Below are 25714 nucleotides of genomic sequence, written 5' to 3'. Positions count from 1 at the left end.
ATAACAAATCCCAAAATTCCTAATTAACCTGACTCTCAACAAACACCCTCTTTTAAGGTAACAGTCCAAAATAGATTTTAAATTTAAATAGCAAGCCAGCAAATTTACAACAGCGGCCACTTGACAGTGGAATTCCAAAGGCTTTCTTCCATCTTTGGGTATTGGACACAGCAGACCTCTGCCAAAGTGGCAGGAGGCTTCCCAAGTCTGTTTTACATGGTCCTCTTAGATCTTACTTGGCCCTCAACATAACCTTCCATTCCTCTTTATATATGTTTCTCTCTCTTTAATCAGTAAATTCCATTGTTCCATAAGTCGTTGGAAATTTATTTTTCCCATAATTTAAAAGTCTTTCATGTTGCCAATGTGGTCAGTACCTTTGGGAAAAATAAACATATGGCTTGGCCTTGCTTATCTTGTTAGTTGTAAACATCCTATCATCCCTTTGAAACCCAAACAACTCTTCACTTATCTAAAAATGCAAATTTCCTTCACACCCTATATGTTAAGCCTTCATCCATCTTTATTAGCATTTCCACTGCCTTTTACCCCAAACTCCTTTTAATAATTTCAAGCTTGCAGTTGTCCTAACTCTAATTCAATTAAATCTCACAGACGGAATCATACAAACTCACCCCTATGTACCTACTTTACAATAAATCACAATAACATAATTTAAAAATGTTAATTTCATGACAGTAGACACCAGTAAGAAAAAAGTAGAATCCACGTGGATAGAGATGAGGGATTTAAAAAAAAAAATCAACCACACTAATAAGAATAGGCTACAGAACACCTAATAATAGAAGGGAGGTGGAGGAAGAAATATGGAAATAAGTTAGGGAGATGAGTAACATAGAGTAATAGTCTTGGAGGATTTCAGCTAATCTGAAATTAATGGTCAGGAAGGTTAGGTAAAGGGGATAAGGGAATGTACAGTGTGTGCAGGACCCTTTTTCTAACCTAGTTTATAAAAGAGAGAATTTACTACTGGACCTGATAATGGGGAATGAACCAGAGCAATTAAGAGAAGTAAAAGTATGGAAACACCTAGGCAATAGTGACCATAATATAATATGCTTTAAGGTAATAATTGAGAAGGACAGAAGAATGACAAAAACCAGAGTGATAAGACTGGAGAAAAGCTGGTTTTGAGGGGCTTGATAGAACTTAGGCAAATAAAATGGGCAACAGTATTGCAAACAGTCATGTAGAACAACTCTAGGAAATATTTAAAACAGTATTCAAAAAAGACCAGGAAAAAAATTATTCTGCTAAAAATGAACAAACTAAGCAATGAAACACAATGGATAAATAAAGGCACATGCGAATACTTGAAGGCTGAGAAAGGAACATATAATAAGTATGTGGACAGCAGAGGAAAAAAACGGGAGAATATGAAGAGATTAGGAGAGAAGTAAAAAAATGTTGTGAAGGCGAAGAGGAACAATTAAATTATCAAGGAACATAAAACAAACTAGTAAAATATTTTGCAGACACAGGAGAGGAAAGTTGGGATGAAAATTGGGTCATTGAGGGCAGTCAGTTAACATTACTAACTTTGATAGCGAAGTGGCAGAAATAAATTCAGAATAAAATCCCTCATCCAGAGTGATTGGCTCTGAAATAATCTTGGGACAAGAGACAAAACTAGGAGGTTGACTATTAACAACGGAAGAATAGGCTGGGTTTATTTTCCCTTGAAAAGAGAACACTGAGGAAAGACCGAATCAAAATCATCACAATTATGAAAGATTATGATAGAATTTCAGCTTATGGGAAAGAGCAAAATTAGAGGCCGTCCATATAAGGTAATCATCAAAAACTCCAACGGGGAATTCAGAAGAAACTCCTTTTCCCAGAGAGTGATGAGAATGCGGAACTTGTTACCATAGGGACTAGTTAGGAGAATAGTATAGATGCATTTAAGGGGAAGCCAGATTAAACATGAAGAGAAGGGAATTATAGGGTTATGCTGATGGGGCTAGATGAGGAAGGATAGGAGGAGGTTTCAGTGGAGCATAAATGCTCCAGATGGACTGGTTGGGCTGAATGGCCTGTTTCTGTGCTATATATTCAATGTAAACTCAGTAACTTCAAGCTCTAAAGAATCCAATTGGAGGCACTTCTTACACTTCTATTTGTCCCGAACACGTGTACTTTCCAGAAACACCCGCATTATGCAAGTTTCATGCAATGATGATTTCCACTGGACTACATATGGCTACAGCTCTAAAACTATGTGGTTGATGTTTAATGCCCAGACGCTACTCAGCTCTAGAAAAAAAAATCATTACAATGCAGGCGACCCACTACAACGCCTCATTGCAGATTCTTCTTGGGTTGGGTAATAATTGTGGCCTTCCTAATGTCGCTAACAGAGAAAAATAAAAGCCATTAAAAACCCACAGCATGTTCATTAATGTAATGACAAGAATTGAACACTTAAGAGGAGAGATTTGAGATACCGAAACGATTTCCTTTGGAGCAGAAAAAGCCAAGTGGAGATTTTAATGAGTTTTGATAGAGTGAATAAGGAAAAGGCTTTTTATTTTCATGGGGATTTGTTGCCTATCTGTAATTGCCCTTGAGAAGATGATGGTTCTCTGAGGAGTTGTCATTCGAGAAGTGGAGAGGGGCCAGAATATGGACTGTTTATATGTAGGGAATAATTGAGGCATTGATCAAGTTCGGATGAAGGATCTCCATTTGAAAAATTAATTTTAGATGCTGACTGCTGCTGTGCATTTACAGAATGCTTTTGTTTCTGTTTCTATTGATGTATTGCTGCTCTGATCATTTCAAAACTTTGAAGTTTTTTTTTACACTAACATATGTTTTAAAGGGCAGGCCTGAAGGTACTCAAATTGAATTGAAAGGATATTGACATGACATTGATTTTGGTAGGCATGGTTACTTGAAACACCAGATAATATTTTTGTTTGTTTTAAATCAGTGCTTCATTGGAGAGATTTTGTTTTCCTTTTGATAATGTTTGTGTGTTCCAGGGTATAGTTGTCAAATTGGGCACAATTTAAATTTACAAATGTACTTTGTGTTCAAGATAAAAGATTTTGATTTCTGATTATTTGTGTTCTTTCAAATCATCCCACTCAATAGCTTTTAAATACTGATCATGTTGCTAATGTATGGCATGGTGTGCATCATATACCGCTATATATACAGCATACTTGAGATTAATTCATAATTTGGGTGTGAACATCAAGACAAGAGCACTGTCTCAGTTTCATATTTTCATTTGTATACTTAATTGTCTCCTAATTTTTGGAAAATACTACATTCCTAAATTTCTCCTGAAGTAGCATTCCTCAATTTAGTTTGCTCTTAACATGTTTTTTGGGAATGGGATGGCAAAGATGGACAATGTATTTAAAAATGGAACACATCTGGATGTGCTATTTATTTAAAAATAATTAATTTAATTCACGAGGACTGTGACAAAGGTTTTCATCTTAGAATCTCAGAATTGTTACAGTGCAGAAGGAGGCCATTCAGCCCATTGTGCCTGCACCAGCTCTCCAAATAAACATAATTTCTTAGTGCCATTCTCCTGCTTTTTTTCCTGTACCCTTCCATATTGTTTCTATTCAAATAATCACCTATTGCCCTCTTGAATGCTTCGATTGGACCTGCCTCCACCACACTTCCAGGCAGTGCATTCCGGACTCAAATCTCTCACTGTGTGAAAAAGTGTTTTTGCTCATCACATTTGCTTCTTTTGCAAATCACTTTAAATCTGTGCCCCCTCGTTCTCGATCCCTTGACGAGCGGGAACGGTTTCTTCCTATCTACTCTATGCAGCCCCCTCATGATTTTGAACACCTCAATCAAATCTCCTCTTAGCCTTCTCTCCAAGGAGAACAGCCCAAACCTCTCCAATCTGTCATCATAACTCAAGTTTCTCATCCTGGAACCATTCTTTTAAACCGCTTCTTCACTCTCTCCAATGTGATCAAATCCTTTCTGTAGTGTGGCACCCAAAAATGTACACAACACTCCAGTTGAGGTCGAACTAGTCCCTTATAAAAGCTCAGCATAACCCCCTTGCTCTTGTGCTTTATGCCCCTGTTAATAAAGTTCAGGATACTGTATGCTTTATTTACTACTCTCTCCATCTGTCCTGACACCTTCAATGATCTATGCAGATATGCACCCAGGTCTCTCTGCTCCTGCACACCCTTAAGAATTGTACCCCTTATTTTATATTGTCTCTCCATGTTCTTCCTACCAAAATGAATCACCCCACACTGCTCTACATTGAACTTCATCTGTCACCTATCTGCCCACTCCACCAACTTGTCTATGTCCTTTGAAGTTCTATACTGTCCTCCTCACAGTTTACAATGCTTCCAAGATCATATTTAACTTCTGTCCAGCTCTGTCATGGCACACCAGGGATAAAAAAAAACCTTCACTCAGAATCCAGCTTAATTTGATATATTGCTGAAACAATTTTCAGTTGTCATTAGGTAGTGATTTGCGTGGCTGAGATGGACATTTTTGAACTATATGGGATCGAGCGTTATGGGGAAGTTGAGACCTAGCTCAGAGATCAGCCATGATCTTATTGAATGGTGGAGCAGGCTTGAGAGGCCATATGGCCTTATGTTCTTTGTGTGGAGAACTAAGCTATTTAAGTTAGATATTAACATGCTGCGTAACTTGTTTATAGATTATATTATAAGTAATTGGCAACTGTTTGAACAGACAATTACTTAGGTTCTGCATGCTACAAGTCAGGAGTGTGATTGAATTCTCTTCACTTGTCTAGATGAGTACAACTCCAATGACACTCGAGAAGCTCGACACCATCCAGGACAAAGCAGCCTACTTGATTGACACCCCACCCAGAAATATTCACTCCCTCCAATACTGATGCACGGTGGTAGCAGTGTGTACCATCTACAAGATGCACTGCAGAAGCTCACCAAGACCCCTTAGACAGGGCTTTCCAAACCCATGACCACTACCATCTGGAAGGACAAGGGCAGCAGACACATGGGAATGCCACCACCAGGAAGTCCCCCTCCAAGCCACTCACCATCCTGACTTGGAAATATATTGCTGTTCCTTCACTGTCGAAAGTCTGGAACTCTTTCTCTCTCCACCCCCCGCTGAAAACAGCACTATGGGTGTACTTACACCACATAGACTGCAGTTGTGCAAGAAGGCAGCTCACCACCACCTTCTTGAGGGCAATTCGGGATGGGCAATAAATGCTGGCCAAGGAAGTGATGCCCACATCCCGTGAATGAATTTTTAAAAATTGCTATTTCAGAGAGATTCACTAGGCTGCTTCTTTCAAACCATTTAGCCTACCTTGTAATTTCAATGAAGCAACAGTTAGCTTCAAAGTGAATCCGTTTAAACTTCCTAAGAGTTGTTAAGCTTAACAGATGCCTCCATTGATGGTTGGAATTGGGAAAATTGAGAAGGGAGAAAATAAGAATGTGAGAAAAGAAAATTAGCTAAATAATAAAGTTGTGAATCATTTATTATTTCCATCAAACTGAATAGATGGCTAAGATTAACCACTGTAAAACGTTAGCTACTCTTATTTACTCTCCTGTTGCACTTATACAGACTAAAACAGGGTCTAATGTTGTTATCGTACTGTCTTTTTAAGATGAGCACTGCATGTCCTTGCAAATGTCTTCACGCACCTTAATATTAGGTAAGTTTCATAGTGTGCCCAAAATGCTATAACAGAAAATGTTTTTTCATAAGATTATTGCAGCTTGTTCAAATTCAGTATATTTTGGTCTTTTGAAGAGCTCAGATCCCTAAACTGTATCCTCTTGCCTTCCCTGTTTACACTTTCCACTCACTGCTTTACGCTGGCATTGGGGAGATTCTGATTACATGCATATATGTTTCTTACCCCTCCTCAGTGCTTGCTGCGAAAGCCACAGGCAAGCTTTTAGTTACATAAATCATCACAGAAGCTCCACAAATTATAATGCAGCTGAATGTTTTTGGAATTGCTGTTTTGCTGAGATCAGAAATCAAGTGTCAAATACATGGACTGTCTCTTATTTCTTGATTAACCTTTTTCAAAAGTCCATGTTCTTTGTCTTAGATTAGTAAAATGAGAACAAGTTGGTTGTTATGTTCTTTGGTGGCACTGGATGCAGTGAACCGTCCCAAATGTTGCTGTTATGCTGAGTTGCCACTGCTAGTAGCAACGTTAATACCAAATTGTACCACAGTGTTAGAGCATTTAATTATCTCTGAAACTAATTGAATTCCACAGTGCTCTAAAAGAATAGTTGTCCTCATCAGTTTATGTTGAGGGTTCTGCTTTCTTAAGACCCTCTCTCAAAAAAAATATTTAATCCATTCATAGGGGTTAGGGGAGTAATCTGTGTATTAAATTTTTTTTAAAAATGTTGGAATTGTAATTATCCATTTAGAGACAGTGATTTTGGCCTTTATTGCAAGGAGATTAGAGTACAGGAATAAAGAAGTCTTGCTAGAGTTTTACAGGGTTTTGGTGAGACCATGTTTGGAGTGCTGTGTGCAGTTTGGCCTCCACATTTAAGAAAGGATATAACTGCATTGGAGGTGGTACAGCAAAGGTTCACTAAATTAGCCCCTGGGATAAGAGGGTTGTCCTCTGATGAGAGGCTGAGCGAATTGGGTTTATCTGGAGTTTTTAGAAGTATGAGAGGTGATCTCGTTGAAGCATGCAAAATTCTGAAGAGTTTGAAAGGGTAGATGCTGAGGGATTGTTTCTGTTGATCGGAGAATCTGAAACACGAGGGCACAGTCTCTGGATAAGAGACTGGTCATTTAGGATTGAGATGAGGGGAAATTACTTCACTCAAAGGGTTTTAAATCTTTGGAATTCTCTGCACCAGAAGGTTATGGATCCTCCATCATTGAATGCATTTAAGGATAGGCTAGACGTATTTGGGGTCTCAGAGAATTAGTTGATATGGGGAGCAGGCAGGAAAATGGAGTTGAGCCCAAGATCAGATATGATCATATTGAATGGCGGATTAGGCTTGTAGGGCCATATGGTCTACACCTGCTCCTATTTCTTGTGTTCCTGTGCTTATCTTGAGATTTGAGATTTTCTTATTGTAGTTTGGATTTAAGCCCCAAGCACTAATAACTGGTCCATTTAGGTTTCCCTGTATGCTACTATCAGGTTATTAAGTTCATTGCTAGCTACCAACAGCAAATGCCAGAGGACTTTGTATGGAAGCCAGGAAAGAATGCTCAACAGAGTGTCTGTGGGAATATTGGCAGATACCTAAAAACGCTAAAACTACTTCTGTAGAAAACTACATTTGGAAGGGGGCTGTGGAAGACAGGAATGGAAACTTAAGGCTGTATTTATAGTCCACTGTTTTTATTAGACATTCCTTAAACATTGAGATATGTATGTTACGTATATAAATTATGGGAAAATAACGTTTAAGAGTCTAACACTTTGCTTATATAGATAACTAAATTTGGTGTTGGTCTAACTAGTCTACTTTAGATAGGTCCATCAGTGCAGACTGGCTGGTATTCAAACTATGTCCATCTGTATTCAGATGACTTGCTGTAAAACTATCAGATTAAGCAGTAGCTGCTTTGGTGAGAATATCCCTGTAATGGAATGGAACGTTCAGCTGAACCTAATATTAGCCTCTGTGGTTTTAAAGTTGCTTTGGAAAATTCATTCTAAATGATCACAAGCTGTGAATGGGAAAGATTTATTTAACTTCAGCTACATGGCATGTGCAGGAATTTTTAAATACCCATCATATTCCTGGGAAACCAGATGTTAAATTTTCTTTTTGATGACTAATTATTGTGTGCATTGAATAGATTTGGTCACAAATTTGGACTTGCTGAGCTAATTTAATATATTTGGATTCTGACATCAGAATCTTGACAGCTGTGTTCGTGGGAAACCAGGGCAGCGCAGCACATTGCAAAAGTAGAGCATCATTAGAAATGTTATTTTAAGATTCATCTCTATTTAAGCACATCTTCTATAATGTTTTTTGTAAAAAATAAAAAATACACTTCCCAGCACCCTCCATTCTCAGTTACTACCTGCTTTGGGGGGGGGGGGTGTTTTCTCTGTGATATGTGCAACAAAATTGTGTAATTGATTAGAAATAATTAATGTTTTTGTTAAGCATGGCACTGAAAAAATCTTTTTTCACTGTACCTTGATTGATAGAAGTTGGAGGGAAACTGTTCCCAAGTTTCTGCTGTTTTCCTTCCTCTGCAAAGTTTAACAAAATGCAAGAAAATGGTTCAAGATTACATTCTTTCAGCAGGGTTTTCTCCATCAGCTCCAACAGAACTCAAGCTCAACCCCATCTGGGACAAAGCAGCCCGCTTGATCAGCACCCCATCCAACACCTTCAACGTCCACTTCCTCCTCCACTGACACACAGTGGCAGCCGTGTGTACCATCTACAAGATGCACTGCAGCAATGCACCAATGTTCCTTTGACAGCACCTTCCAAACTTGCAACCTCTTTCCTAGAAGGACAAGGGCAGTGGATGCATGGGAACACCACCACCTGTAAGCTCCCCCTCTAAGTCACACATCGCCCTGACTTGGAACTATATCACTGTTCCTTCACTGTCGCTGGGTCAAAATCTAACAGCACTGTGGGTGTACCTACACCACATGGACTGTAATGGTTCAAGAAGGTGGCTCACCACCACCACCTCGAGCAATTAGGGATGGGCAATAAATGCTGGCCGAGCCAGTGACACCCACATCCTGTGAAAGGATAATAAAAAAACTAAGAACTTTAGAAGTTCCTACACTGAATTGTAACAAAACATCCAAATTGAACGAAAGTGTTTGCTACCTTTTGAAATATTAGACCAATTTCCCAGAAAAATTTGTCTTGGTACTTCTGTTGACCTGCCCCTTTTCTGTTGTCCCCATGGGTAATTAGAGTGTGCAACGTCTCCACTTGTACTACTGTTCACCACTCAACTACTTCATGAGGTTATGACTGCTGATGTCTTAAGTGACAGATCTGAAACTGACACCTTCAAAATCTGGATTAGGGTTAAGGAAAGCTATGTGTAGTCCCCCATACTATTACAATCTACCCAACAGTTGCTATTCATCTTATCAAAGATCAACTACCCTATGGTGTTAGTATTAAATACCGTCTAGGTGGAAAACTCTGTAACCACATCACCTCCGTGCCAAAACTAAACTGACTACTATGGATATATATGATTTACAATTTGCGGACTACTGCAGTGTCATTGCCCACTCTGCACAGGCTTTGCAAACCACTCTCAATCTTTTTGATTCTGCATACAAAAAACTCAGCCTGTCCTCAAATGTTTCCAAAACAAAACTAATCTTTTAACCCACACCTGATCAGTCAATTTTCCACCTCCCATATATGTTGAAGGCGAGACCCTGGAATATGTTAAACATTTCACATACTGTGCCAGCTACTTCTCTCAAAAAGCCATCATTGACGAAGAGATCCAATACTGAATCAGCTGTGCCAATTCTGCATTCTACAAGCTACAGCAGCTAGTGTACAACAACAGACTTCCAAGTCAACAAAGGTCCTAGTGAAAAGAGCAGTTGTTGTCACCATGCTCCTGTACTGCAGTGAGATCTGAACTTTGTATTAGTAGCACATAAAAGAGTTGGAGTAATTCCGTCAACAATGCCTGAACTGCATCCTCCAGATCCAATGGGAGGGCTGTGAAACAAGTGCTATCCTTGAAGCCAGGTCCACAAGCCTTCAGGCAAAACTTCTGCAAAATCAATTTTGACGGTCTGGATACTGTGACAATTATGTAGAGATGCTTACTATCATGATATGCAGTTCCACTAGAATTAAAATATGTCAAATTATATGCATTGTTATTACCCCCCCACCCCCAACTAAAGGTTTGTGGAGGTAATGTTTTCGCCCCTGTTAATCTGTTTGTAAATAATATATCGCAAAAATTAATGGATGGATTTCAACGAAACTTGGTACACAGGGTGTGGCCCAAGGAAGAACTGATTAGCTTTTGGCAAAGATCCGGATACAGGTCCTGGAATTTTTTAAAGGATTTGTTAACATTGGGATATAGGGTGAGTTAACTTTTTTTTAAAGAATGTTGTGGGTTGTTTTATTTCGAATGTTGTGGATTGTCTCCGCTACCGTGTTGGAATTTGTCATACCTGTTAAAATGTGAGCAAGTTGTTGGATGTGGATTGGCTTGAAGCCTCCTCAGTGAGATGTAGCTCCTAGTAAAAGGATTCTTTTTTTTCAGCTTGGTAGTTACAGAGCATCAACCAGGTAAGGAAAAGCCTCAAGGAAGAGCTGCGTAATTGTAATAACGTTGAGTTAACACAGCATGGTTGGGGGTATGTGCTCTACTTAGTACCCTCTTGTTTTCCTTTTATTGACTTCGGTGTTCATATTGCAAATCATAAAATACTCATGTCCTTGTTGATGTAGCTTGCACATCTGTTATTGAGAAAAATAAACCATTGTGAATGTTTGATATGACATAAAGGTGGCCAGGCATGTAATTAAAAGCAGTTTTTTTTTGTTCACTCTGTCATTATGTGTCATTGTCAGAATTTATATATATAAAACTTTGATTTTATTTGTTTTCTGTCAGTCTGTTGGATTTTGAAGATATCAGGATAAAAAGCACATTTTAGAAAGTAGAGACAACTTTTGAGGGGTATATTGTGCGTTATGCATTAAATTGCGAAACTTCATGCAGTAATAAAATGGCACAATATGACTAGAAAAGACATGTATTCTAATAATTTGCTACAATCCTACTTGTTATGGAAATATTTGTAAGCTTATTGGTATCTTTGCTGTCATGTATTACCCTGCTGAATAGAGAATGGCTGATAATTGCAACTTGCATGTTTGTACAAGTTTCTTGATGTGAAATTGTGAAGTTTGTCCAGTTATAAAAGCCTAGTATTCCACAAAACCACTCTTTACTATTCATAATGGCCTTGGAATGGGACAAATGATGGTAAATAAATGTAAGCGTTGGCTGCCAACACCACTTTTATGTCGGTTAAGAATATATATTATTAGCCCAGATAATGTATTTTCACAATTTCAGTATTAATGCTTAAAATGTGTGAGAGAATGGTAGTTTTGAGTGTACAAGCTCCTTCTGTTACAATTCTATACTGCTGACATTGAAAACTTTGGCAGAACTCATATCTGGTATCGTATTGCCTGAAATTAAGAGGTATGGTATTGTTTCACAATCACAAATAAAAATCAGGTATTTAATAAAATTTGTTATGATGCCATTGAATAGATTGAAGCAACCTTTGCTTTTCAAGGTTACTGATTTCAAGTCCGTAATCTCTTGTACTTGGATATCACTGTATTTTAAGTGTATGTTACTCCTAATAATCCCAGTAGAGAAGCCAGGTGTAAATGCCAGTTAAGGTTGAAATATGAACTGTGTTCTCACTTGATAATATGGTATTGTACAGATTTGAACTGCCCAAATACAACCTTACGTGATTTGCATTATTTTAAAAAGTAAAAGAAGCTATGCCTTGGTTGTGGTGTGCAATAATGTTTAACTGGCATGTATGGTTGATTAATGTGTGTATTCAAGTTGACTGCATGTTATGAAAACTAAGCTCTGATGTTTGCAATGCTTGGTGTGTATCTTAAGGAACACTTTTCAAGGTTATTTTTGATTGTCACAAAGCTTATCTTGTGGCTAGCAATCACATTTTTTACAAAATATCCTCAATAAAGGTGGCAGACAAAAGTTATTTTTTATTCAAAATGACCAAGCACTGTAATTCCAGAATTAAATATGAAAAGATATCCACCAAACCTTTTGCTTTTGGATATCTTATTTTCTGTAACCTTTCCATGTCTTCACTGCATTAATTGTACCAATTGCTTGCATTACAACCAGCTCGCCATGTGAAACTACATACTCCTGTCTGAGATGCATACGCACAAAATTAAAGCCTGCATTTCATCTGTCTTTAGAAACTTGTTTCAGGAAAAACTAAACACTTAAATTTCTCATTGTATAATCACAGCACCAGATTAATCCCAGCGTGCTAACATATATTTTACTCCACGCAGTTAAGGATAAAAGTAAACAAGTTTTAAATGGAAGTTTAGTATGTTTAATGAGCTCAGTGATAATGCCACTCCAGGTTTTGAATACATAAATAATCAAGGGTGCTACTTCATTGGTGTACTGAAGTGATGCTGCATTGTTGGAGATGGGGACTTTTAGATGAGAAGATAACCAGACTGGTTTTGCCTGCACAGGCAATGTAAATGATACCATTGCACTATTGGGAAGAGTAAGCAAAGTTTTTTCCTGGTTTCTTGGCCAACATTCATCCCTCAACCAATGCTACCAAATCAAATTAACAGGTCATTTATCTCATTGGGATTTTGTGTGCAGATTGACTGCCATCTTTGCCCACATAACAGTGATTGCACTTCAAAATCAATTCATTGGCTGTGAAACATTTTGGGATGGCCTCAGGAAGTGAAAGATTTTATTATAACACACATTCTTATTTTTAATTTTTTTTGAAATTTGAAATTTCAGTTGGGAATTCAGTCACTTAATTCACCTACATAAGTCTGCTACAGTGAACCATATGACCTGCCAACCATGCTTTGTCATTTTTCATGTTTGGCTATTAATAGATGTGAATATACTGTGCAATGTATCCATGTACAAAATAGTGAGGCATGACTTTATAATTTTAATAAAACGCAATTTGCAAAAGGCTGTGGATGTTGGATCAGTTATAATTTGCTGTATTTGCTATTAAACTTCCATTTCCATACAGATATTGCCCTCTAAGTGTCATTTAAGTTGTGGCTAGCTTAGCATGCCTTCACAACTTGTTTGCTGCCATGAGCAGCATTTGCAATTGACCCTACTTTACTCTCCTTTTGTAGCAGAAAGATGCTGGGTGGGATGATACCACTTTCCAGAGTGATCATTAATAGTATTAAGCTGCAAAAACATATGTTGTAGTGATTTTTACCCCTTGTGACAAAGGCCACAATATAGAGCAATTGGCAAATTATGTTGTACTTTTTACACTGGATTAAGTACATCTCAAAATTTTTCACCTATATGGGTTATAAAATTATTGCTGGTATTGGAAGCCAGACTTCTAAAATGTGGTAGCTGATCCTTAAGTGAATAATGTGCATGCAATGAAATTTACTGGAAATTTTCAGGAACTCTTTTAATTGCACAATTTTTCCAAGAAAACATCAGCTTAAATGTTTACTGATATGTAGCAATTCACTCTGATTTGTAATTTGTTAGATTGTTAATGAAGGAATGGAACCCATAAACTGAATACCAAATGTGCGTAAAATGTAAGCATTAAATTGAATTAACCTATAAACCATTGTTTAATCCAGGTAATTTATTCCATTATAGAGAAGGAATAGTTTCAGGTCAACCAAAATGATTGTTGAATCCAATCACATTAAAAATTCAACACACAAACTGGCATTTTGACTCAAACAGTCCTTGTTGGTGTTTATTCTCATAACTATCTCTATAAAAACACAAAATTCGACTACACTATTCTACTGCATCTATTCACCTTTTAGTTCTGTATCGATGCTTTCATTTTACACACTTCAATTACTGGAAATCCTTCCAATCGGGTTTACGTATCTGCCACAGTACCAAAGCAGCTCTTATCAAAGTCGCAAGTGACATTCTGCGATTGTGACAATGGTACACTTCTTTCTCATCCTTCTCACCCTTTGATATAATTGATCACACCATCCTCCACCAATACCTCTCCACTGTTGTCTAGCTGGGTGACACTGTTCTCCTGTGGCTCCATTCCTATCTATCTAATTGTAGCCAGCGAATAACTTGCAATGGCTTCCCTCTCTGCTTCTGCACCATTACCTCTGGAATTTCCCTAAGGAATCTATCCTTGGCCCCATCCTATTTCTTATCTACATTCTGCTCCTCGCTGACATCATATGAAAACATTAGATTTCATATGTGCACTGATGACACCAGCTCTACCTCACCATCACCTCTTCTCAACTCCTCTGCTATTGCCAAATTATCAAACTATTTAACCAACATCATGTATTGGATGAAAATAAACTTCCTCCAGTTAAATATTGGGAAATCGGAAGCTATCGCTTTCAACTGCCGCTCCAAACTCATTCCCTAGCTACTGACTGCATCCTGCAACTATCTGTGATTAAGTAGCCTGTTCACAAGCTTGATATCACATTTGATCCCAAAGTGAGCTTCCAACCTCCATATTCCTGTCATCACTAAGACCATTTATTTCCACCTCTGTAACTTTGCTGTTGAAAACCTTATTGGTGCCTTTGTTACCTGCAGACTTGACAATGACAACATAGTCATTCAGTAGTTCAGAACTTAAGTATTGCTGAAAAAAGACACACGTCTAAACTTTTCGTCTTACACCCTAATTGTTGTTCCCTTTACATTTGGTATTCTTGCGAATCGTCTTGATGAGTGTAAGATGAAAAATTTTGACAACGTGTCTTTTTTCAGCAACTACAAAATGCTGCTGGCTGGTCTACTAAATGCTGTCCTTCATAAACTCGAGGTCATTCAGAACTTTGCTACTTCTAACATGCACAAAGTCTCGTTCCCCTATCACCTGTATGCTTATTGGCCGACATTAGTTCTCAGTTAAGCAATATCTTGATTTTAAAATTATCACCCTTCTTTGTCAAATCCCTCTATGACCTTGCCCCTACCTATCTCTCCAATCTCCTCCAGCCCCTCAACCTACCGAGATATTTGCGCTGCTCTAATTCTGGCCTCTTGTGCATCCCCAATTTTAATTGCTCCCCCATTGTTGGCTGTGCCTTCATTTGGGTAGGTCTCAAGCTGTTGAATTCCCTCCCTACATCTCTCTAGCTTGTTTTCCTCCTCTAAGACACTCCTTAAAACCTACCTCTTTTGACTAAGCTTTTGGTCATCTGACTTAATATCTCCTTACGTGGTTTGGTGTCATACGTTTTGATTTATAATACTCCTGTGAAGTGCCTTGAATTTTTGTATTATGTTAGATGAGCCATATAAATATAAGTTTGAAATCATCTGTATCCATCTAGTCTTGTCCTGTCCTTTTATGATTTTGAACATCTCTATCGAATCGACCCGTAATCTCTATTCTAATGAAAAGAGCCCCACATTTTCAAGTTTGTCTTCATATTTGCATTTCTTCATTAACAGGAATTATCCCATTGAAACTGCACAGTACTCTCCCAATTTCCTTAAGTGTAGAGGCTAAAACTGCACGCAAAACACCAATTGCAGTTTATTATGGTTATTTATAGATTTATGATGAAATCTTGATTTTTATCTATAGCCCTTGCCATAAAACCTAGTATTCCAATTTTTTTTTAACCTTAACTACTTAATGTCTTGTAAACTTGAATCCCCAAATCCCTTTGATCCACCATGTCATACAGTCCCCTGCATTCAATGTATAATTTTTTTTAACCAAAATGTACCACCTTACATATGTGTACTGAATTCTACTTGCTGCTTTTTAGCTCATTCCACCATCTTATCAATGTTGCCTTGTAGTTGTTTTGATCCTCAGAATTTCTTACATGGCTCTTAATATTTTAGTTTCACCTGAAATTTGGACGTAGCTCCCTTGACCTAAAATTGAAATTATTGATATGCATAGTGAACAAAAGTGGTCCCAAAACACAACTGTGCAAGTCACTGCTCCCAGTCACTCTGAGAAAGTGTGCTTATCAACTGTTTCATCAGTTTTAACCTAAGATGCGGCCCCTTCCCTATTTCTACACCATTTTTCTTTTCCTACATGGTGCCTTGTCAAAGGTTTCTCAAAGTCCTTATATTCCACATTCATTGCATTTCCCTCTTCCACCATATCTGTCTCCTCAAAGAACTCGTATCAGGTTTGCCAAGCAATAATATTCCTTTCTGAATCGTATTGGCTGCCTCTAATTATTTTCTCCATTCAAGTATTGTATAATTTTATCCCTAATTAAATATTCCAAAATGTTCCCTAGCATGTTAAGCTAACTGACCTGTAAATAGCCAAGTTACTTGTGTCTGAAAATGAGTATTACGTTAGCTATTCAACCCTCCAGATCAGTTCCATTCTCAATAGAGCTCTGAAGTATACTTTTTAAGGACCTTGGACTGTTTATTTTCCTATTTTCCTCACGATTATTGGATGTCCCCTGAGACTTTGCGGCATTAGTTAAATAAAGGCGCTCAACTAGTTTTCTTTTCATTCATTACAGAATCACAAAATTGTTATGCTGCAGAAGGAGGCCATACAGCTCATTGTGTCTGCACTGGCTCTCTGAGTGAGCAACTCACTTAGTGCCATTCTCCCACCTTCTCCCTGTAACCCTGTATGTTCTTCCTTTTCAGATAACAGCCTAATTACCTTTTGAATGCTTCAGTTGAAACTGCCGGGCAGTACATTTCAGCCCTAAACCATTTGCCCTGTGAAAAAGTATTTTCTCATATCGCTTTTTATTTTGCCAATTAATTTAAATCTGTGCCCTCTTCTTTCCCGATCCTTTCACAAGGTATTCCCTATCTACGCTGTCCAGATACCTCATTATTTTGAATACCGCTGTTAAATCTCCTCTCAGCCGCCTTTTCTTCAAGGGAACTAGTCCCAACTGCTCCAATCTATCTTCATAACTGAAGTTCTTCACCCCGGAACCATTTTCATTAATTCTTTCTGTATTCACTTCACATTCTTCCTAAAGTGCGGCACCCTGAACTGGACATAATACTCCAACTGACGTCTTATAAAAATTCAATATAACCTCCTTGCTCTTGTACTCTATTCTCCTCTTAATAAACCCTGGGATAATGTATGCTTTATTAACTGCTCTCTCAACCTCTCCTGCCACCTTCAATGACTTTTAAAATGTATTCATGGGATGTGGGCATTGTTGGCTAGGCCAGCATTTATTGCTCATCCCTAATTGCCCTTGAGAAGATGGTGGTGACATATGCACATATGCATCCAGGTCCCTCTGCTCCTCCAACCCCTTTAAAATTGTACCCCTTATTTTATTGTCTCGCCATGTTCTTTCTACCAAAATGAATCATTTTACATTTCTCCACATTGAAATTCATCTGCCATCTGTCCACCCACCCATTGTCTATGTCCTTTTTGAAGTTCTACACAATCGTCTTTCACAATTCACAATGCTTTCAAGTTTTGTATCATATCATGTCACTTTTAACCAATTCGGTATATTTATTTCCTTCCTAATATTCCGTCAATGAATTGGGCTGTATTTTGGTGAATTTGTATAAGAGCATTTTTATATTTCCATATATGGATAAGATTAGCCCTGCAGGTATGCATATGCTATGCTTCGCATTTTATCATGCCTTCGCAAATGCAGTAGGAATATATTAGAAAATGGCTTGAGTTTAATTTCTATTGCTTAATCATGTTTTTATGCAATATTACCATATTTTAAATCTAATCTAGCCACTTATTTCTCAGTGACTGCCCTTTTTGTTCATATTTGGATAATTTTTATCGATGAATGAATCAATGCAAATTGCCATGATGAATTTGTACAAGAGCATGTTTCTATCTTTATTTGTGAGTAAAACCAGTTCTTCATGTGTGAATGTGCTTCACATTTTATCATGCCTCAAAAATTACTTTGGTTTACATTAATCTTTCTTTCTTCCCTCCACCCTTTGTAGGTAAATCTCATCTGGCAATAGTACAGAGAGTGAACAATGAAGGAGAGGGGGATCCATTTTACGAGGTGCTAGGTATCGTCACACTAGAGGATGTAATTGAAGAAATTATCAAATCAGAAATCTTGGATGAAACAGATTTATATAGTGAGTGTTTACTTGTGCTATACAGGATCTTGAAAACATTTGTGTGTGGAATAATAATTGGACCTAGTTCTGTGCTTTATTTAAGGAGATGTCCTTGAGGGTAAATGAAATATACAGTATGCAACTAGTTCCATTTGCAGAAACTTTTTAAAACATTGCCGTAAAAACACTAGAAGCTGTACATCTCTGCTCCTTATGGAAAATTATAGCTCTGCAAAGGGGAAAAGAGAGTTCTGTTCTTCTTCTAAGCATCCTATACACACCATGTGAGGAAAGCCTAGCTTGGTTAGTTATGGGAAAATATAGCATCCTATACACACCATATGAGGAAAGCCTAGCTTGGTTAGTTATGGGAAAATATGTGGTTAACATATGGATTAAGTTCTTGTTATGAAATAGGTTGTGTCACAAGTTGTTTCCTATTCTCATGTTCTTTAAACACACCTGTGCAACTGTTCAGGTTTAGACCAACACATGATCTCTAAGCATTAACATAAATAAAACAAAAGCATAAAACCAGAAGAAGACAAAAAGGACATCAAGGGTGATGAGGCAAAATGCTTATAACTTTAGCACATTCAATTGTGAGACAGATCAGTTGGCACTGACCTGTGTAGTAATAGGTTAAAAGGTTTAATTAGGGCCTGATTTCACTAGGGAGCTATCAAAACCTGCCATTATTATGGCACAGAGGATGGTAAATGCTGAGCTGTTGAAATCCCAGAGGGAAACTTGAAACAGTTGCCAAAATGGTTTATGCAATTTGTATAGTATGAGGATCAGTTCTGAAATCAGGGAATGATGTCCCCGACTATATGTGATGATTTTATAGTAAAGTAAACATTTATTTAAAAAATAAAGAAAAAACAAATAACACGCATTTACACTTGAACACACAATGATTTCACACAGTAAACAGTACTTTAAAACAATTCCACAAATCTTTTCTTAACACCCTCAGAGCTAACCACTTTTTCTGTTCAACTATTCTTTTACATTTTGGAATCTATAGAAGTCAAGTAATGTTTTACCACTCTTTGGGGAGTCCTCTGAGGCTGGCAGCAACTGGTTCTTTCAGCCTGGCCTTGTTCACACTGTCTTCTGGGAATTCTGACCAGTTACCCTGCTGTCTTCTGGGAGACCTAAGCAACAACACTCTCACATAGGCTTCAGTATTTCATTAAATGCATTCCTCCCCTTTGATCTCTCTATTATCGCAATCAGTCTTTTCAGAAATGCTTTCTTCCCGGAAATGATTAAATTGTTCTTTACTTTAGCTCTTAGACTTGTAAAAACAAACGCACCCTATCTTTATCTTATTTCCTTATACCTTTTTACAAGCTACCTATACCCTCTTTGAACTAAAACAACTCGATTCAAAACTATTCCTGTTATTGCTTTATGCAAAACTCTGCTTGAAGTTTTTTCGGTTCATTAATATATCAAAACCACTGTTAGCTTTAGACCCTTACTGTCACTGTAGCTCTTAATCCAAATAGAACCTGACTTCCAGTACATAAGAAAATATGCCAGGGTTATTAGCAGAAGAGAAATATTACAATTTCCTGTTTTCTTGACACCATGGAAGTAGATTTTGCATCTTTAGTGTTGTTGACGTGAGTCAACCAATAGGGAAATCTGGAATGTGGAAGTCCAATTTATAATTTAATGAAAAATTTAGGCAGATTAAACCAAGTGGAAAAATATACTTGAAGTGGGAAAACAACTTGGTCAAAATCTCCAGTTACTGCTGCATATTTCAAATTCCAGAAGAGGAAATGGGAAAAGGATGTGTCTTTTAATCAGTTATTGGATGAATTCAAAACGCATTGCCCAAAAACTGACAATATGGTGCATTTTTAAAAGACATATTTACTTGTGGGCTCTCCAAATGCTAAAACCTTCAGTAGATGCTTCTTAAATATTGCATCAAAAGAATTTGATATTGCCTTGAATATGGAGACTGTAGCTAGATGAGTGAATATGTTCCAATACTAGGCTATAGCAAATAAAATGAGACAGATCCACAAAAGTAAGAAAATTAATAATGATGAATGCTATATGTGGAATACGACTAGGCACAGAATGTGTTTGTTTAATGGAAAACATGAAAGCTGGGTAAAGGATTTCTTAAGGAATAAGGATTCATATGTAAAGCAGAAAGATAAAATTAAAAGTAAAGTAGGAAATTAATAGTTTTAAAAAATATGTTGCTCAAGATTAGTAGAGAAGACAAAAGTTTCCGACTTGAGTTGTGAAACTGTATCCATTGGGAGAAAAGAGTGGTTTAATTGTGCTCTGAAATCAGAAGCAAAGTGTGAGATTTTTATCCCATTGGAAATTGGAAAGTAATGTTTGCAAGTGGCATATTCAACAAAAGCAGCTTTATGTAAAAAAAAAATGTTAAATTCAAGAACCAAGATGATTGAGAGGCAAGTCAGTCAGCGAGCTGTGCCCTGCAAGCTTTTTCTGATCCAGCCCATGAAGCTATTGTCATTTCTCCTCCTCTTTGCCACTGTGTAGAAACCTGACTCCAGCACCTTCAAACTGCTTAAAATCTACTTTTTGACCCAGCCTATTCTATTCTTCCAGAATTGACAGATAAAAAGCTGAAGTGTTCTCCATGTTTTTGAGCTACATTACAGCTCCATCAAGTCTCTTATATTGTCATGTAAGGATACAATCTTGAAAATAATTTTCAGAAGGAGGGAAGAGAGGGAGGCTTACACATTCCTTGAATGGGGTGGATGGTGGGGAGAGAGAGCAAAAATTGAATGATGTAGAACAAGGAGAGGGAGAGGGAAGGATGATTAGATGTAAGGAAGGATGGATGGTCTTTTTTTTGTTCTTGCATTTTTTGTGTATAGAAGCTTGGATTATGGCATAATCATATATATCTAATCACTGGTTTTGACATGCATATCTGGCACCAGCTACAAAATAGTAGAATCTCACCACTTAAATGCTTTTTCAAGGAAACTTGAAGAGCACAAAATGAATTAGAAAGATATGCTGAAAAGCTAAGATGAGGCAGATGGAATGAGTGGAGACTCGTGAGTATAAGCACTAGCATGCTAGTTGGATAGAATGGCCTCCTATTCTGCATATTTTATAATTTAGTTGGATACAATTGGAAATCTTGGTTAGCAGGAAGTTCAAAATCTGGAAAGGGACACTACAATTCAAATGTGAAATATAAAAAAGATGTTAAAATTCTTTAAACCAAGGTCTGTAATATGTGTCTCAAAAACAATGATGCGCTCCAAGGATTAGAAGGGATTTGGATAATTGGAAAGGTAGAGTACTCAGCGTGGAGCTCTGCATTGTTCCAGGATTAAAACTGAATAGAAATATTGAAACTTATAGTGGCGAACAGGCTATCATTAATCAAGATTTAGAAGTCTGTCAGTGTTCAGTGCCAAAGCCTAATGAACAGCTATTTGCTTGGTTATTGGGAGGACAAAAATGTACTTAAGTCTTGCCCAGATAAGTATTGCGTTATCTTTGGACCAGTGTGTCATCACCAATATTCAAACCTTTATACTGGTATACTCATTTACCTTCTTGTGTACTGCCTTGTTCAAGCCCTGCTTCATTCCAAGTGAATAAAAATTCTCAATCCTGCTTGTAGGATGTTAATGGCATAATTTTATTGTGAAATAAATTATTCTGATAAATCTATAGAACTTGGAAACTGTTGCCCAGTTTTTTTTAAATGATAAGCAGGATCGAGAGCCCCGCATGTTATGTTGCCTGCCCGGTGCCAGGGTGAGGGACATCTCTGACCGGCTTGAAAGGATATTGGGGAGGGAGGGGGAGGATCCAGTTGTTGTGGTCCACGTCGGGACAAATAACATAGGTAAGACTAGGAAAGAGGACCTGTTTGGGGATTATCAGGAACTAGGAACTAAATTAAAGAACAGATGCTCAAGGGTTATAATCTCCGGATTACTACCCGGGCCACGTGCAGATTGGCATAGGGACACGAGAATAAGGGAAGTAAACACGTGGCTAAAGGAGTGGTGTGGGAAAGAGGGGTTCCATTTCGTGGGCCACTGGCATCAGTATTGGAACAAGAGGGATCTGTACCATTGGGATGGTCTCCACCTGAACCAATCTGGGACCAATGTTCTAGCGAAAAGGGTAAATAGGGTGATCAACAGGACTTTAAATTAGCAAGTGCGGGGGTAGGGAAGGGTAAAACTCCAAGAAGTATGACTAATGGGAAACAAAGCAGCAGGTTAGCGTGTTGGGGGGGTGGTGGATTCAACTTCATGGAAAATTATGAAAAAACTGAAAAGAAAGGAGAGCCCAGGAGAGGCTGTTAAAGTCGTCAGAACACAAAATAGGGCAGAGTGTTTGGAAAGGGCTAGGAATCTAACCTCAAGCACATCAGATAAAGGGACGACAATGAGAAAGGGGACGGGAAATACAGGACTGAAGGTGTTGTATCTGAATGCATGCAGTGTACAAAATAAGGTAAATGAGCTTGTGGCGCAGATTGAAATTGGCAGGTATGATGTGGTGGGCATCACGGAGACATGGCTGCAAGGGGATCAGGACTGGGAGCTAAATATCCAAGGATATACATCCTATCGAAAAGATAGGCAGGTTGGCAAAGGGGGTGGGGTTGCTTTGTTAGTAAGAAATAAAATTAAATCGATATCAAGAAATGATGTAGGGTCAGATGATGTAGAATATATGTGGGTAGAGTTGAGGAACCGTAAAGGTGAAAAAACCATAATGGGAGTTATGTACAGGCCTCCGAACAGTAGTCAGGATGTGGGGCACAAGATACATCAGGAGTTAAAAAAGGTGTGTAAGAAAGGCAAAGTTACAGTGATCATGGGGGATTTCAATATGCAGGTAGACCAGGAAAATCAGGTTGGCAGTGGATCCCAAGAAAAGGAATTTGTGGATTGTTTACGAGATGGCTTTTTGGAGCAGCTTGTGGTAGAGCCCACTACGGAACAGGCAATTCTAGATTTAGTGATGTGTAATGAGGCAGATTTGATAAGGGAGCTTAAGGTGAAGGAACCCTTAGGAGGAAGTGACGATAATATGATAGAATTTACCCTGCAATTTGAAAGGAAAAAGCTGGAATCAGATGTAACGATATTACAGGCAATAACGGCAACTACAGAGGCATGAGGGAGATGAGCCTAGCAGGAAAGACAGTGGAACAGCAATGGCAGAAGTTTCTGGGAGTAATTTGGGAGACACAGCAAAAATTCACCCCTAGGAAGAAGAAGCATTCTAAAGGGAGGATGAGGCAACCATGGCTGACAAGGGAAGTCAGGGACAGCATAAAAGCTAAAGAGAAAGCATACACCTGAATAAATGAGTAGACATCAGCTACAGTTGTAACATATTTGATGTAATGAGACCTGTCTTAGGAAGGTAGCAAAATTAACCCTGCTCTTTAAGAAAGGAGAAAGAGAGAGAACAGGGAAATATAGGACAATTAGTCTAATGTCAGCAGTAGGCAAATGCCATAATCTATTATTAGGACATTGTAATAGGACATATGATTAAGCAGTCAGCATGGGTTTATGAAAGGAATATTGTGTTTGACAAATGTGTTCACGTTCTTTGATAATGTAGTTATATGGTTAAAGAGAAACCAGCATATGTAGTTTGTTTTCAAAAGGCATTCACCAAGGTCCACACAGGTTATTGTACAAAATTAGAATTGATAGGATTGGGGTCATATATATATATAAGCATAGATTGAGGATTGGCTAATGGACAGAAAATAGAGTAGCAATAAAGGGGAGATTTTCGGGTTGGCAGGCTGTAAATAGCAGGGCACTCCAAGGATGAGAGCTTGGGCCTCAGCTATTTACAATCTATATTAATGACTTAGATTAGGAGAATGAGTGTAACGCATCCAAGTTTTCTGATGACACAAATTTAGGTGAGAAGGTAAGCAGTGTGGAGAATGTAAAGTGGCTTCAGGTGGAATTGGGAAGGTTGGGTTAATGACCAAGAACATGGCAGATGGAATATAATGTGTTGAAGTGTGAAGTTATTCACTTTGGTAGAAAAAAAACAGAATATTTTTTGAATGATGAGAGACTGGGAAATATGTGCTTTCAGAGGGATCTAGGTGTCTTTGTATATTAATCACAAAGTTAATATTAATACACTGTATGCTATTAGAAAGGCAAATAGCTTTTGTTACAAAGGGATTAGAGGATAAGAGGAAACTACTCTTAATAAAATTGTAGAGGGAATTAGTGAGACCACACCTGGAGTACTGAATGCATTTTTGGTCTCCTTACTGAAGGAAGGGCATATTGTCTGGAGGGTGTACACTGAAGGTCCACTAGCCTGGTTCCTGCATTGAGGGATGTCCTATGAGGAGAAATTGAGTAGACTTGGACTATATTGCCTGGAGTTTAGAAGAATGAGAGATAACTTAATTGAAAATTAAGTTGAAGGGGCCTGACTGGGAAATCCAGAACACTAGGTCACAGTATCAGATAAGGGATCAGCCGTTTATGACTGAGAAATTTCTTCACTTCATTTCCTTCAAAGAATTGTGAAGTTTTGGAATTTTCTACCCTAGAGAGCTGTGGATGCTCAGTCGTTAAGGACAGGTCAATAGACTTTTAGGTAGGAAGGGAATTAAGGGATATAGGGAAAGTATAAGAAGGTGAAGTTGAGGTCGCATATTAGTCATGATCTAATTGAATGGTGCAGGCTTGAAGGGACAAATTGGCCTAATACATCTCGTATTTCTTGGGCAGGATTTTACGCATCGGTGGGGGGGGGGTGCTGCTCGCCGATGCGTGAAATGACGCAAGGTGACGTCGGGGGGAACTCCTGATGTCACTGTGCCCCATTTAAATTTTCAGGAAGGCGGGAGCACAGCAAAATCAGCTGCGCGCCTGCCGACCTGTCAATGGCCAATTGAGGCCATTGACAGAGTCATTTAGCTCATTAATGGACCTGCCCGTCCAACCTTAAGGTTGGCGGGCAGGCCAGGAGCCCTGGTGCAAACTAGAAAAAGCATGAAACCTCATCCACGGCTGGGATGAGGTGTCATGTAGGTTTTTTTAAAAATTTTAACCTTTTTTTTAAACATTATGGACATGTCCCAACTCGTGACATGAGGGACGTGTTACGGAAATTTTACTTTTCTATTTTTAGGTTTTTTACATTTTGAGCCGATCCCCCTGAGGCTGCACTTGGCCTCAGCGAGATGAGTATGCTCTTTCGTGCGCACTCTTGACTTTGGGATAGCCCCCCCTGCCTGCACTGGGAGTGCATGGAGCTTCCGTGCAGATGCCATGTGAAATGGCGCCGTGCCCCCAATTGGGGCCGCCGATCGGAAGCACATCTGTGCACACCTGCCCTTCAACTTTTCCCCCGATGGGGGAAAAATTCAGCCCCTTATGTTCTTTGATCATATTTGAATAAAGACAAGCCATATCAGCTGGACAAAGCACGTACTCTGGGTTCAATTTTGGTTTGTGATTACAGGAATAAATTGAAATGTTGGACACCTGAATTAATCATTTTAAAGAACTGTGGCTTAATCTGGAGAAGACTCATTGATCAGATTGCAGCATTTCATCAGGAAACCCACATATGGATCTGAACTGAGCAGTGTCCCTGCTACCTTATGTACCAAGTAGGAACAGGAGTAGGCCGTTTGGCCCCTCGAGCCTGCTCTGCCATTGAATAAGATTGTGGCTGATCTGATTATGACCTTAACCTCACTCTCTGCATTCCCCACCACCCCCCCCCCCGCCTCCAAACCCCCCGCCGTCTCCCTTGTAGATCAAAAATCTGACTCAGCCTTGTATATATTCAACAACCAAGC

General features: G+C 38.5%; 1 protein-coding gene across 1 annotated transcript in view; it reads left to right on the top strand.

The window, feature by feature from the left end:
* Window positions 1-25714, top strand: part of LOC121289701 (metal transporter CNNM2-like) — a 215658-nt gene that overhangs the window by 131438 nt on the left and 58506 nt on the right. The window contains exon 4 of the mRNA XM_041209326.1: window positions 17740-17883. Within this exon, the coding sequence (XP_041065260.1) occupies window positions 17740-17883 (144 nt within the window). The remainder of the gene's footprint in view (window positions 1-17739; window positions 17884-25714) is intronic.

Source organism: Carcharodon carcharias, chromosome 17 (genome assembly GCF_017639515.1).
Source record: "Carcharodon carcharias isolate sCarCar2 chromosome 17, sCarCar2.pri, whole genome shotgun sequence".
NCBI classification, from domain to species: Eukaryota; Metazoa; Chordata; class Chondrichthyes; order Lamniformes; family Lamnidae; genus Carcharodon; species Carcharodon carcharias.
The sequence above is the reverse complement of the archived record's forward strand: the minus strand, read 5'-3'. Positions and strand labels throughout refer to the sequence as shown.